Below are 15,898 nucleotides of genomic sequence, written 5' to 3'. Positions count from 1 at the left end.
CTGGGGGACGCTTTGTCCAATTTTCCCTGTGCGGCAGAGTGAAGCTGGGAGAGACTCGTGAGCGTCCGTGCAATAGGCCAAAAAAAGCAATTACACTAACGGGCAGAAAACAGCCCCTGACACTTCACCAGCATCTCAACCGTTACTCTCTCTTGTCTCGGTGGCACCCTGTCCTATCATCACTCTCCTCCTCTCTAAACACAGCCAATCTATAGATCCTCCGGTTCAGGCTTCTGGACTGTATATGGGCGCATGTTGTTAAGTGAGCAACTCTTAAAGGGCAGCGCGGGTGCTGGGACCAACACCACACACACGTGGCCACCTTGGTGTCCTCATTGACGCTGTTTAGACACTGCAATGTACATTCATGACATCGGGGAGGACCTAGACACTGTTGTGCATTATGGCCAGGAATTCAAGCCGGAGTGCTGAGATTGCATTACAGTATTCGAACAATTTCAACACGACAAACACCAAATAATCACCTCAATAATCTACAGGCGCTGTTTGCGAGCACCTATTGAGGACTAGTACGGCACATGTGTCGGTCGTGTGGCCAGCATCACTCAGCCGCCTTTGTCTCCCCAGTCCGTATGCTTCGCACTATACTTGGTATTTATTTGAAGCGGAGTTAACTGAATGGAAACTCAGGGCCCGTTCAGATATCACTCATTTTGCTGCTTTCAGCTGTGGCCAGGAATCAAACTCAGGTCGGCCGAATCATAGCGGAGCGCGCTTACCGCTTCGCCATCGCTCCCCATCACACCATTCCTACACAAACACGCACGCGCTCACGCGCACGAGCAAACGCACGCACGCGCGCGCGCGAAATCACGCACGAGCACATCGCAATCTAACACTCGCACGCGCCTTACATATCGAGGGACACGTTCGCAAAGAACGCAGGCAGCAGCGAGAACGTGTCCCAACACGCGCACAGAGAACTCAACTCAACTATCAGCCACACGCGGAGGCCACTCCATAACCCACTACGCCAACGGTTCTCTCTAAACAAAACCTCTCTCCTGCCACACACTCTGTGACACTCGCAGTCTTAACCCCCCCCCCCCCCCGCCACAATCTGCGCCGACCATCTATCCTGATTTTACCCATCCGCGCTCCGCTCGGCATTTTCATCACGTTGGAGAAACGACGCTTCGATTGAGACTCACGCGCGCGCGCGAGAGAGATAGAGAGAGATCGAGAGAGAGAGAGGCGTGCGATGGGGCCACAGCGGACGGGAGGGAACGGGCGCAACGTTGCCCGTCGCTTTCCTCGCGAGCACCGTTGGAGGACGGATGGACGGGCGGCCTCCCCCACGACGCCTTCTTTGTTAGCCCCTCAAAGCGGGGAAATTTCGCTGCTCTGAAATAATAATGTAAAAAATATATATAAAGGAATCAAAGAGAGCGCTTCGAAAGTCTCTTGGCTGAATAAATGAGATGGACAATGTTATACTTTGCGCGAAGTTTCCGTGCATCTTTTTTACCTTTTTGTTAAAAACTGGGTCATTATTTTTTTCACATTTCACTTTTTTTTACTAGGCTGTGTCGTAACGGTGATTTGGCTGTTTAAGGGTGAATAGAGTTGTGCTACCCAAGTCTCATGGCCTTGTTAAAAATGATTCAGCCAACAGAACTCTGCAAACCTGGGTTTGAATCCGGGTTCCAGCCACTTGCCATTGAATTCGGTTCCCGAGTGTAGAGAGTTCACAGTCTCAGCCCATTCAACGTTGACCACGCAAAAAAATGTGGTGGTGTCGCTTAGCTTGTTATCATTCTGACCACTGCATTTACATTTTACTCAGATGAATCAAGAAATATCTACAAAGCCAAATGGTACATCGTCATCTAGCATTGAGTGGAATGTGGCTACACGGCTCTTAAAGTAGTTGCACGACGACTTCATCTTGCTGGGTGACCTATGGCGCTTAGCTGGCTTATGAGATACAGGTGGAGGGGCATGGATTTCCCCTGTCTCGCGATCCGAGGCCATCGGCACGGTTGAAATGCTGGATATATAACCCAAATAGGTGGCATGGAGCACTGTTTATATGTCTGGTCTTCCAAGAGCAACGAAGCAGCCGTGGTTCACTGTTTTATAAATAAAAAAAACACACAGTGGAGCGTGCGGCTCGCATTGGGAGAGGATCCGAATTCGAATCCTGGCTAGGGGGGGGGGGGTTTGAATCACCCCGTCCTCCCTCTGGGGTTGCGCTATGGACGGACAGACTCCGTTCCCTGCCGCAGACATGCGGAATCTCCGCCACTGGCGCAGACCTTTAAAACAGGACGCGAGCAACCGCTCCAATGCTTCGTGTGAGCAGGAAATCGTTGGCTTCACTATGAATGAACGACACTCGATTTTTTTTTGTTTTTAATCAGGAGTGGTTGACTGGAGTTTGAACTCGGGATATCAGCGGTGCCGGCGCATTCCCCCTTCACGTCTCACACCAGACTTGTGAAGCCCGGCCTGCAGCCACATAAGTGTTCGTCCCTATTGCCATGGCAACACAGTAGTGCTTCTGCGAGTGGCTTTATTTAATGTTTAATTATTAAAGTTACTCCAGTCCAGACACCTGCACTGATTAGATTTTTCCGAGAAGTACCGGGCCCCGTTGTGTGCGCTGTCGACGAGCAATCGGTCTCACTCACCAAACGCCTTTTCCAGGCTCCAGTGATTTGGGGGGGAAATGCTAAGTGTTCGATCTCTCTACGAGAATTGTCATAACAGAAATTGTATTTTTTTTTATTCATGGCAGATTACATCCCAATGTGGTGGAGTGGGTGGACTGAACGGTCGCAATAACATTTATTACTATTATTTATGGAGGGAGTGTGTGGGTGGGTGGGAAGGAGTGGTGGCATAGTGGTTAGCGCACTGCAATATGAACCTGGTGACCTAAGTTCAATTCCAGCTCACGGCTCATGATTTATTCATGCGATCTCTCGTTACAGAAATGTAATTATGGCGGAAGGCACTGTGGGCAGAGTGCTTGACTCAAAATCAGATGGTCACAAGTTCCAATTCCCAGTCGGGAGTCAACAAAGCACGTGATTCCTTTGTGGTGAATAAAATGAACATGACTTCCAAAGAAGTGGTTGTAGCTTTGTAGTGACTGGGCCCTTGTCATAGAAATATGGAATTTCCACCAAACGGTTCAGGCGCAGGGCTGCGAAAGAATACGTAAAATATCCGCAATGATTGTTTGAAGGGGATGACACTTTGACGTGGAGTCGGAGCGTGGTGGGATTGTGTGGCCACTGAGGTGTGGACGCACAATGCATCATTATGTTCGAGGAATGGATTTCGCTGGCGAGCTGCTTTAAAGTCACACCTAGGGATATTTAAGAGATCATGCCTTGTTCATCAAGGCCCAGATGAAATGAGATTATGTGAAGTGCACGCTTTGATTGTGTCTGGGGGTTTTTTTTCTCACCTTGCACAGCCGGATGCTGTTCATGCGAGACGTTTGCGCGAATTCGCCGCATCGGTTTGTAACGCGACATTGTTTGCCCTCAACAAATTAACTTCCGTGACTAAAAATAGACTCGAGAGTTTTATTGAGAAGGCGGGTTCAACCCAACGGTTGAGGACACGTGCCCTCGGGTCGTTGCACGCGTGCCACTCACTTCCCCTAAGGAAGCTCCCCACCACTCTTGGCACACGACGCCTAACTACGCCACGCAGCGCAGCGCGAGAACACGTCTCAGAGTCGCATCGATAGCGTCGTCCTCAATGACTCTTTGACCTTGACTTTAAAATCCTATCTCTGACCTCTCTCATCCTGCCGCCACCCCACCCCTCCTGTTTGTGTCTCTCTCTCTCTCTCTCGCTCTCTCTCGCTCTCTCTCTCTCTCTCGCTCTCTCTCTCTCCCTCGACCCTCAGTGCCGCCGTGGGCCCTGGTCGCCATCGCCGTGGTCGCTGGCCTCCTCATCCTGTGCTGCTGCTTCTGCATCTGCAAGAAATGCTGCTGCAAAAAGAAGAAGAAGAACAAGAAGGAGAAGGGCATGAAGAACGCGATCAACATGAAGGACGTCAAGGACATGGACAATGATAAGGTGGGAGTCTGGGCCTTAACCCGGGGATGTCACCGGTGCTGGGTCAGTGGCTCTGCCATGGCCGTCATGGACCCCCTGAGAGAGAGAGAGAGAGGCAGAATGAGCGAAAGAGACACTTGCCCCGGGAGACTGAACTCAGGAGCTCAGGGCTTGCCGTCTCATTGGCTCCAACATAGCCATTATGAACTCTCTGATAGAGAGATGGTCAGCCTCAGGGTTCGAATGCATGACCTTGTCTGTGCTGTTTCTGTGGCTCTGACACTACCAATATGAACGCCCCCCCCCCTACCCACCCACCCACCCCGCCCACCCCGCCCACCTTTGGGAGAGACATCCTCCCCCAGGCCTTCAACCCATGTTTTCAGCTGTGCTGGAACAATGACTACAACATGGCAATTATGAGCCCCCTGAAATAGAGGGCACCCAGCTCCAGGGCTTGATGAAGTATCTCAGCCGCTGCCGGTGCGGTGGCTCTGGAATTGCCACCTTGAGCTTTCTGAGCCATCTGGTCACCTTTATAATGTTTTTATTTTTTTCAATCGCCGCATTGTGCGTACACGTGTTTCACTGAACTTAAGGTTTGTTTGTTCTTTTGCGGTAGTGCTGTCATTGTTGGGGAGTTATGCGTTACTGTAGTCAGATCATCGTCGTCGTCATCATCATGAGCCATGATCGATCCGCTGCTGGATGAAGACTTCCCACATATGGACGCCGTTTCTCTCGGTCATGCGATGCCACGATCCATCTCTCATCACGACGCATTGTAATAATCAGATAACCAAACGGAAAATATTGGGTAATCCCCTGCTGCTTCGTTTCAAATCTTTAATCAAATTAGTGTTACTCCACAAGTATCCGTTGATGACTTTTTTACATGTAAATTACTTGCGTAAAAAATATATATATATATCCGAATGTAAATGAAATGTATTTGATTGCTCTCTAGAATGGCTCGCAAGAGCTCCCTGTTGCTGTGAACCTGGCGTGAGAGTGCAATTGCATGGCTGCAACTTTACCCTTTATTTTAGATGCTATATTTCGTTCCCATCGCATTTCATTCTGAAAAATCAGGCGCACGTCCGTTGGCCACACCACTCCTTTGCACTCGTGCCAGGCTGTTTTGCAGCTCATTGGCAATGACAGCTTCTCAAAACTAAACTATTACACTCTATTTATTTTACCAGGTAAGGCCCACACAGCTATATATATTTGTCAGAACCGACTTGGCTATCACAAATGATAGCCCAACGTAGTTGCTTATCATCACGTGGCAAATTTATAGCAGCCAAATACTCGAAACGCCACGTTTTGAAACGTGGAGGGAAAAACCGGAGGACCCGGAGAAAAATCCACGCGACCACGGGGGGCGAGAGAGCAAACTCCAAATATACAGCAGGCGTCAGGGTCGGGATCAACCCCACAATCTCCGACACACCAGGCGAGGCAGTCAACATCTCGCCACCGTTTTCGATGCCATCAAGGAGCGCCGGTGCTCACCGCGGCGGCACAGCGGCCAGGACTCACGGACGGGAACGACGAACGCTGTGTGCGGCGACGATGAATCAAACGCGGCCTTAGCGAGGGGCGGAGGGTGGATACTGAGGGCGATCAATACTCGGTAATTATTCTGCCAAAAATTAATGTCCGGGCGGCGGGTAAATGGGTCCAGGCGGCGATCGGGACCGCCTCACAATCTTGGCCGAGTCTGCTATTAAAATTAATCTCGGTGGAAGCGAGAGAGTGCTCGGAACGCCGTGTGATCCCGATTGGACGAGCAACCTAAGAGCAGTGCAGGGGAGATAAATAAAAATTACCACTCCTACCCCCCCCCCTCCTCGCCCGAGGGTTAATTTAATTTAGTACGCATGGCCCCCACAAGCCAACACTTTGGGAGGTGGGGATTGGTGGATCGCGGTGAGATTTCCGGCCTCCAGGCTGCAACGCGGCCTTCGGGTGGCAGCTTCAGCAAGCGGCTTGCTGAAGAAGTGAAGAGATAGAAGTCGCCCTTCCTTGGAAGAGGTTAAAGCAGCATTGGCATACCCAAAACTATCAAGGCAGCGCGTGCATGCGCGCGCGTGCACGTACGCCCGCTTCGTTATCACTGCTGAGAGTTTGAAGGAAGCCTGCCGACAGGTGCTGGAGGAACTGCATAAAATAATCAAAGCCACACGGAGTAGGGAGCAGTTGTCACAGGGATGGAAAAGGTCATTATCGTACCGTTACACCGGGGGGGATAGGAACGAGTCTGCTGTGCCTGGCGCAGGTAATGCCGGGGTCGAGAGCTACGCCATCACTCGGCGCACAGCCCTGTTTGCACCGAGCGAATGAATCAGAATCAGAATCAGAATATTTATTTGGACTGGAGGAGGATATCGGATGAGCTATGGAGTTCTTCACAGTTGTCCGGTATGGGCGACGGGGGGCACGCTCGACCGTGTCTCACCGCGCTGTGGATCGGTGCTGGTTTCGGCAATTAAAATTCCGCACTTGTTTTTGGCTCTGTCAGCAAAGCAATAGCGCGTCGATAAATGATAGCAGGTCAAGCCTTGAGGGCCCCATTATCACGCGGATTGGAATATTGTCACGTTTCTGCTACTTTCCACCGGATTTTTTTTGTGCTCTCCGGCGAAGGTTGTTGGAACCGCACTTTCTGCCGATAAGAGAAATGTATCGTCACGGTTTCCAAACGAAGACACCTGGGAAGAGTGAGTTGCCGAAGAAGGGGACCCACCCGAGGGGGACATCCAGAGCAATGCGATCCCATGGATCGTCGCATCTGGAGACCACGAGGAATGGTGACGGCTTCCAGCAGTGGATAGATCATGGCTGCTGCTGCTGATGATGATGATGGCGATAATGACGAAAGTTTCAGCGCAATAAGTGACTTAGTAATATGATGACTGTTATGGCAGTATAAATGTAAATAAATAACCCGCATGACAAAATAAAGTGGTTGCTGCATCAGTCACGTGCCAGTTGTTCAAAGTGTCCTGATAGCTCCCAGACGTGATCGCAATTTACATGCTCTCACTTCCACAAAAGCCACATCGTAAAACTAATTCAAGCCCGTAATATGCTCACAATTAAGTTTTCCCAATTTACCCATCTAATGTACAAACATTTAAAAAGTTAGTTAGTATGATGGCTTTCTGGAGGTTTTATTTACTTTTGAGCATGTGTGCTTATTTGCCGTCAACCGAAAAACGTTCATCCTGTTCGCGTTACGTAGTTTTTCCTTTTATTTATCGCGTAGTGAGAGAGCTGAAGTGGCGTTGGGTTTAATTGCATTTGGGAAGAGTGGGCAGCGTGTGTATGGGGGAGGGGGTTCGATGATGGAGGGACCCTCGTCAGTTACACTGTCGTCGTCACGACGAGACGGGGACGGGAGGCGTTGTGTAACGCTCCCTGCTGCTGCTGCTGCTGCTGCGCGCTCCCCGGTAACGTGGCTTTGCTGTGTCCTGCGCCCTTTATGCCTCTGATTTTGTTGATTTCATGTCTCCCACCCCCCCCCTCCCCTCCTCCCTTTTGACGTTCACCGTTGCCACCAATGGGCCTCTGGACCGCGACGGGTCGGACTCCGTGCGACGTCATTTGTCGGTGAGTTCCGCGCAAAGGGCGCCCCACGTCCGTTGAAAGTCTATCACGCGCTCCTCACCTCGGCCTGACCTTCCGCGAGTTTTTTTTTTTTGCACTCCGTCTGGCTTGGTCGAGCGGACGCGAGGGACCGCCGAAAAGTTTTGAAATGGAACGGTGGTGCAAAAAAGAAAGGTGCCCCAGCCTAACATAATATGTATTCTTCATTCGATGAGGTTGGCCCATGTAAAAACAAAAAAAACAAGCCGCGATACTGGTGTAAGCCTGTGATCCAATCCAGGTTTGGGTCAACATGGTTAAACGATTGACTCAAGTGTCGTGAGTTTATGGCCCCAGCTTGGTCTAATTCAGGATTTTAACCACTACCGTAACCATCCTTATCATCACCAGTGCAACTGTCGCCATCAGTGTCATTACCTATTTCACCACTATTATAATATCCACCACTACTATCTTCAATACGCCCATTACCATCAATATTATCAACAACATCAACACGTTTTATCATCAACACGATCGTGAGTGCTGACTACACACCACCGATACCAGCATCGCTACGAGCTCTGATGCCATTAACGTCACCACTGTAACCACTTCATCACCACTGTCATTAGTAGTACCATCTATGCCGGCATCATTACCATCATCGCCACAAATACCACCACCATCAACAGCGCAATCTTTAGCACCACCACAACCATCAACTCCATCTACGCCACCATTATTTTCATCACCACCACCATATTCACCATCACCCCTACAACCAACAATAACACTGCAATCCATCCATATCTCTTTACACCTGTCCTCAAACACTAAGATTAAAAAAGCACACATTATTGTTCGTGTGTTACATTTAGGACCAACTGATGTTAGTATGAAAAATAAGAATAAATTTGACCCTTTCTGGCAATAAATAGGAGGTGTTAAGATGTGCAAACACCAAATAGAAACGTTTTTCAAGGAATCAAAGTTCGCATTCACCACACGTACTTGTGGTGAACATGTAAACAAACATGCTCTGATAATATATGGCATTGTCTTTGGAACTGATTGGCCGACACCAGAGACAGGGCCTAGTCTCACCAGTGTCAGACCAGAGAACGCCAAAAGGCGACCAGTACAAAGACAATGCCACTATCACCTGTTTTATTGCCAGAAAGGGTAAAACCTATTCTTGTTTTTTTTTCCATATTTTGATACGGGCAAAAAAGGTCTCATTTTTATGTTGTGGGGTTATTTCTTCTTTCGTTTGGCATGGGAGGGGTGGGGGGGGAGCAATTTATATATATAGATGTCGTGGTAGGGAGATAACTGTGAGAATTGCATTCTACACATCTGCAATTTTTAAAAAAAGAGCATTTGTTGTCTACAGAGAAATCGACTTCAAAAGCGAATCTGCTCTTTTACATCACAATGTTGTCTGGAGTAAAGCGCAAAAAAAGCCCTCTTGATTAATTAACTCTTGGCTGAAATATGACGTGGATGCAAACAAGAGACACATTTGCACAAGTGCTCATTTTCACGAATACTAATTAAGCGGCAGAGACGTGCGCGCGCGTATTCTCAATATTTAAATATTAATTATATAATCCTTCACGACTTAAACGCCTAATTCCAAAAGATGTTTTTTTTGCACTGGATTCACCGGTCTCGCAATTACAGGAGCCACAAAATTGTCTCGAATTGCCAAGCCGTCATTAATCACGCCTTGATAAATATTTCGCAGGCCGTATTTGGCGAAGATATGGCCGCACTCAGCAGTGACCGCTGGCAATAATTACGGAGAGTTCATCCCACTGCTTGCCGAGCTCCGGGAAAGCTTTTTTTTGCAAAGCGTGGCCTTTAAAATACACGTCATAGTTCACATTCTGTCATTCAGCAGTTGCGCAAGCAATGTATCATCAGTCTTAGCGAGCGATGTTTTCCCCGCTTGCCTTTCTCCCTCTCTCTCTCTCTGCCCACGGGGGACCGTACGATATGTTTACACTGCGGAGCGTCTTCCGAAAAATCACAGCTGATCAAAAAGTACAGGCGACACGAAGCGTGTTTTTTCGTCTTCATTTTTGATTCCTGGCGCACTATCGGCGCCGTGTAAGGAGAGCGAGAATTCATTTGGAAATGGTGCAGGGCAGTACGATTCCGTGTGTGTCTGGGAGAGGCTGCGCAATATGTATGTTTTACAGAACGGCTTCTGGGGCGCGCTTTCACCCACATTGCGCTGAGATCGGTGTTTGTCCCATGGAAGTTTCAGCGCTGTTTTTGTTTTGTATGGCTGCAGTCATTGGTGACCAACATGTCGCTAAAGTTGAGGGCCCAATGTAACCACAGGTTGCTGCTCACACTCGATCGCAAGATCTCAACGATGCCGACTCAGCGCTCTGATCGCTGAGCCACCCGGCCACATCAGAATTAATCTAACTAATAATATTTTTTTTAAAAATGATGATACAGACTAAGACAGTCCCTCTCCCATGGTGCAGTGCTTATTTCCGTGGTTGGCCTTGAGCCAGTAATTTAAAAAAAAACGTTCCCATTCTAAGGCCATAGTCTGACCGTCTCTTGATCACTGAGAGATGAAGGATGGAGTTGACCCCCAACCACGATTTGAACTTACAACTTGCTGATTGTTAATCGAGCACTGTAACCACAGCACTACACAATAAAATATGCAAATAAATAATGTTATGATTATGATACAAATAACATAAAAAATTGTGCTTTGGTTACAAATTATTTACATCACCTAAATTCTTTATCCTTTCACCGGTCACCCAACTGTTGTGTGGATAAATGAACCCCAACCATATGAATGTGAAATATCTGTCATTCGCTCAAGGCCACCAACGGATAAGACCACCACCCCAATGCCCATTTCAGGAGGAGAAGGATGCTGCTGAGATTGATTTTTTACTGGATTGACGAATTGGCTTTTCCGGATCAATCTTCGCTGGTAACATTTGTTTAAACAAGGCAAGCATTGGACCAGTTTCGATTTCATTGAGTCATATCAGCAGGGCGCGGCCACATAAATTAATGCCAGTGGGTGGGCTTTCAAGAGGGGGCATGGCTATGGAGAGGGGGCATGGCAGTTAAAGAGGGGACACTGCTTTTAGAATGTGGTCACGGCTGTCCAATGGTGGGACATCATGGCAATGTTATCACAGAAGGCATTGGTATGAGGAGGGGCAGTGGTGGCATTCCTGAGGGGTTGGCTATCAGGATTGGGGCATGGCTGTCTGTGTAGATGTATGTCTATGTGAGCAGTGGGGAGCTATATGGCAGCAGTTCATGGCTGCACTACGAACCTAGCGACCCGAGTTCGATTCCTGCTCATGGCTGAGACCAGCAACGATTATTTGAACCAGTCCTGGGCCTCCCCTAGGTCCACTCGGCTTCATATGGGTGCCTGGTGCAATGTGTAAGCATCGTCACGCGGGAGACAAAGGCGACCGGGCACGCTGCTGACCACCCACCCGCTCGTGTGCCGTACCAGCCTTCATAGGTGCTCGTTGTCGAAACGTCCCCCAACAGTGTGTGAAAACGGCCAGAGAGGGGATGTTTCTATTTGCCTTTGTCTCTGTGATGAGTGGCATGGATGCCAATGGGGAGCATTGCTATCAGATGGGTGTCAAAAATGAGGCATTGCCCTTCGTGTAACTAAATGACGTTTTAGTGAGATTAGCAAGTCACGGTGTGCCCAACTTTGCTCAGGTTCACAGATAGTGTATCAGTTTGACTCCGCACACAACTCAGGCCTCCTTTAAAACACAAACGTCCAGATAACAGTGAACTCGCAGACTGAAAGCAACTCGGCGCCCCATCATCATCGTTGTCGTTGTTGTTGAGTTCTTTATATAATATGTCGACTGATACCAAGTTAGTCGCTCCATCATCTGCATGGGGTGGGGGGGGGGGGGGAAATGAGTTGCGCTTTGTAGGACGTTGATCGTGGTTGCTCTGTCGAGAGACTTGGCCCTGCATTAGCAAGGAAGGTGAGGATTGGCCTACCACTGGCTCAGGTTGACCCGTTTGAGATATGCGCTCGCCCAACGCTCATTTGAGCCAGGAGACACTTTGACTTTTTTGACACATACGCCATACATAAGTACGTACGTTGAACTTCTTTCGCACCGTACGTAGCCAACCGTGCTTAATCGGAGGTGCGGGAACACAATGGCGAATGTCTACCCACATTTGTCAACAACCCTGAGCCAGTGGTGGAATTTTTCCACATTCCCATAACGGGCGCCATTCACTCCATAGGAAGATTGCCGTCGAATGTTGAACATGGACCACGCGCACTGAGAACGCGAGTGATTGGAGAACTTCGCAGCCTCTTTGTATCTCCGCGATCGCACATCCGGAATTCATGAATACTCAACGGCTTCTCTGCTCGTTGTTTTCTTGTTTGCTGCAAAACCTCAGGAGCCACTCATATGACCCATTCAGGCAACTGGTCAGCACAATAAACATTCGCACACACACATAAGAAATATTTATTTTATCCAAGCGGTGTGTGTGCGTGTGTGTGCTTGGATTTAATTTCCTTTAACCTTCAGCATCACAAGTGGGTTACGTGACATTTTCACACAAACGGGCTGCTAAACGGATGTTACTTTCCCTAAAGCTCAGATTAGCTGCCCTGGTTGTGATGGGTTATCAGTGTGACGCCTATTTCCCTGTGAGAGGTGGCTCATGATGACAGATTGAGCCCTGCGTTCTGGCTGCGTTCACGTGCAGCCTCCCGCACTGCTTGCGATGTCATTCTGCCCGCGCTCGGTTGGCTGTATCAAAGATAATACAAACATGCAGTGTGTGTGTGTGCTTGTGTGTGTGTGTGCACGCGCGCGCGTGTGTGTTTGTACATCTGTGCGTGTTCGGATGGAGTGGTTGCGATCGTGGTCAGCGCGGTACCGATGGCCCGCGTTCGATTATCCGCCACGGCTAACATCAGTGGTGAATTTCTGAACCAGTCCGGGGCCTCCCCTAGGTCGACTCAGCCTCAAATGAGTAACTAGTGCGATGTGTAAGCATCGCTACTGGAGGAGACAAAGGCGGTCGGGCGTGGTGCTGGCCACCCACCCCCTCGTGCGCCGTGCCGGCCTTCACAAGAGCTACTCGCTAACAGCAATTGCCCAAACAGTCTGTTGAGGCCACACGGGGGGGTCTTTGTCTTTGTAGAGATCGGTGATGTCATGGTTATCGCGCAACATTGGCCACACCACGCACCCTCGTGTGCCGTGCCGGCCTCAATAACTTCTCGCTCACCGGACCTGACCCAGCAATCTAGAGGGCACAATGGTCGATCTTTGTCATTGTCTATATATATGTGTGCTGTGTCTTTGTGTATATATCTCCGTATTTTAGGGTGGGTATGCGTATCTCATTGTTCCAATGTGTACGTGTGTATATGTATGGATCTGTGTGCGTGTGACTGCCAGTTTCCCTTGCTATGTAAGTCCCCTGAATGGACTAACGCGTGCGTCAGAATGTGCGTGGGGGCGTGGGGGCATGGGAGGGGGAGGTTTTGACGGCAACTCGACTATTTAGAGAGAACGTCGATCGTGAGATTCCACGAGCAATCTTCTCGTTCTGTACATTCACACGAGGAGGAGCGACGCACATTTAAAGGTGGCGTTCACAGTCACAGTCACGCTGCAGAATTTTATTTTCGCAAAGATAACAACCCTTGTCCATCACGCGCCATGATTTGCAATTCAGCGTATATCTTGGGTCCACGATGCTTTTTTTAACATCGACTCATCACCATTGTCTGATACATGCCCCACTCATCAACATTGTCCATTACATGCCCCACTCTTCAACATTGTCTGAAAGATGCCCGACTCATTACCAATGTCGGATACCTGCCCCACTCGTCACCATTGTCTGATACATGCCCCACTTATCAACATTGTCTGAAAGATGCCCCACTCATCAACATTGTCTGATACATGCCCCACTCATCACCATTGTCTGATACAAAGAACAAAGATCCCCCAAATAGCCTGTAACAGACTGTTGGGGCCGGTGCTCTTAGCAAGTATCACCTATGAAGGCCGGAACTGCACACGAGGAAGTGGGTGGCCAACACCACGCCCGGCCGCTTTTGTCTTCCCTCGTGGCGATGTTCACACATCGCACCAGGTACTCATTTGAGGCTGAGGCGACATGTCTGATGCATGCCCCCATCCACCGCCATCCATCACCATTGTCGAATACGTGCCCCAGCGATCATCATTTTCTGCTAAGTCCACATCGTCGCATTGTACTGTAGGGTGATGTGAACAGGTTCCGTGCAAAGCCAACACTCGATCGTCGGCGCGTGGCGCCTGCGTGCGTGAAATAAAAACACGCCGCCAACCTTTCTTTATGCCGTGCTCCTCCTCTTCTCGGCATCCTCTTCTTTAGGTCGTCGGCAAAACACAAAGCATCTTCCACATTCCGTTGGTTGGAAGAAGAAAAAAAGCAAACACATTTATATAAAGCAGCGAAATTAACGAGGCACTCGTAACGGCATCGAACATTGAATGCACGTGCAAAGTGGCACACACCTGGCAGAAGGAGAACTTTGTGTTTTCTGTGCTCTGAGCCTTGCTTAATGGACTCAAAGTGTATCCAGCATCAATCTTTAAGCGTTACGGTTTGGGCTTTTCTTTTGTGCATTATAATAATGGATCCGATGTTGGAGACGTGGGGGGGGGGGGGGGGTAATTTGTCTCATCCCTTGGGTGTTCTGACCTACTTTGTTAAATCCAAGCTGAGTGCTCTCAGTGGGTCTGTGTGTGTGCATCTCTGTCTCTACTTTCTGCACTGATCTTTTGAGTTTATATACAGCTCAAGTGCAGGAAAAGTACACAGAGTGAACAGAAAAAAATAAAACTATTACTGCTCAATTATTTATTTTTTTCTGCCAGGTAAGGCCCACTGGTGCTACATGGTAGCTCTTTCTCAGAAGCGACCTGGCCACAAATGATAGCTCAACGAAGTGGCTTATATAATGTGAAGATTTATAGCAGCCAAATACTCGACACGCATGTTGATTCTAAATGTGGAGGGGAAAACCGGAGGACCCGGAGAAAAATCCACGTGGCCACGGGGGAGAGAGAGAGAGACACCCATACTCCAAATATACAGCGGGCGTCAGGGTCGAGATCGAACCAACGACCTTCTGTATACCAGGCGAGGTAGTAAACATCTCGCTACCGCGGCGACATACCAAAATAACTTGCAGAAATATTTTTTTTTATTTTTAACCTACATATGCAACCTTAATTTTGTGCAAGCGTTATTGGTCTGCGCCTTTTATCACAGGTCAATGAAAATATTGTTCAGTTAAACCTGGTTAAACCTCGTTAGCTTAGCTTTCACATGTATATATGTGCAGTGCTGTGGTTAGAGCCCTATATTCATAATCTGTAGGTTGTCAAAGACCAATCATCCCTCTGGGGTCAATAAAATCAGTACTTTTTTGCAGCAGGTGAACAGTGATTTTACTCTAGATATGCTGGCCTTGCCTTGGAAATGAGGAATTCCCACCGCTCAATCAAGGCTGAACAACTCTGGTATCACCATGGTAGGTGTCGATCTGCTGTCTTTAAGTCACACCATCACTCACGAGTGGCGTCTCCTCCCCACGTTTAAAAGATCCACATTGCCAGTGCGGTCAGGATATTGTGCTGCCCATGCCGTGAACTCTGTTCATCCACTGCGGTCCTTCCTTCACGCTCATGACTTGTGATTCTTCCCCCCCCCCCCCCACCCCGTCTCTCTGCGCCTCCCTCTCTGTCTGCGTCTCGTGCCCTTGCTCTCGGCTCACAGGTGTAGTCGGAGGAAGACCTGGAGACTGGCCTCACGGAGGGAGATGAGAAGGAGGAAGAGAAGGAGGAGGAGAAGCTCGGGAAGCTGCAGTTCTCCATCGATTACGACTTCCAGAACAACCAGGTACCTGCACGTGCCACCAACGTGGGCGCTGTCACAGTGGAACTGACAGCAGGACCTCGTCGCTGTGTTTCTCATCGCTCGCGGGGTACGGCATCCGCCCTCTCGTTTCAAAGTTCTGGCTGTGCCCATCTCAAGCGACTCATCTTCACCCCTCCACGCATCTCCCGCTCCGCGTCGCCCGGGCGGGGGGTAGGGGGGGGCATTTAAGAAATCTGCCCCCCATTATTTTAACTGCCACGGTGGGAGATCAAAGCAGCGACCCCCTCCCTCCGCTGTGCTAAGGAGAACACCAGAG

General features: G+C 49.2%; 1 protein-coding gene across 3 annotated transcripts in view; it reads left to right on the top strand.

Moving 5' to 3' along the window:
• The window catches only part of LOC116952091 (synaptotagmin-2), a 305,791-nt gene that overhangs the window by 235,987 nt on the left and 53,906 nt on the right, over positions 1 to 15,898 (top strand). For all 3 annotated transcript variants that reach the window (XM_032971142.2, XM_032971134.2, XM_076072826.1), the window contains 2 exons: positions 3,890 to 4,062; positions 15,487 to 15,603. In XM_032971142.2, the coding sequence (XP_032827033.1) occupies positions 3,890 to 4,062; positions 15,487 to 15,603 (290 nt within the window). The remainder of the gene's footprint in view (positions 1 to 3,889; positions 4,063 to 15,486; positions 15,604 to 15,898) is intronic.

The sequence above is a fragment of the Petromyzon marinus genome, chromosome 3 (genome assembly GCF_048934315.1).
Source record: "Petromyzon marinus isolate PM22_M1 ecotype Great Lakes invasive population chromosome 3, UKy_Petmar_22M1.pri1.0, whole genome shotgun sequence".
Taxonomy (NCBI): Eukaryota; Metazoa; Chordata; class Hyperoartia; order Petromyzontiformes; family Petromyzontidae; genus Petromyzon; species Petromyzon marinus.
Note: the sequence above shows the minus strand (reverse complement) of the source record. Positions and strands in the feature narration are given on the sequence as shown.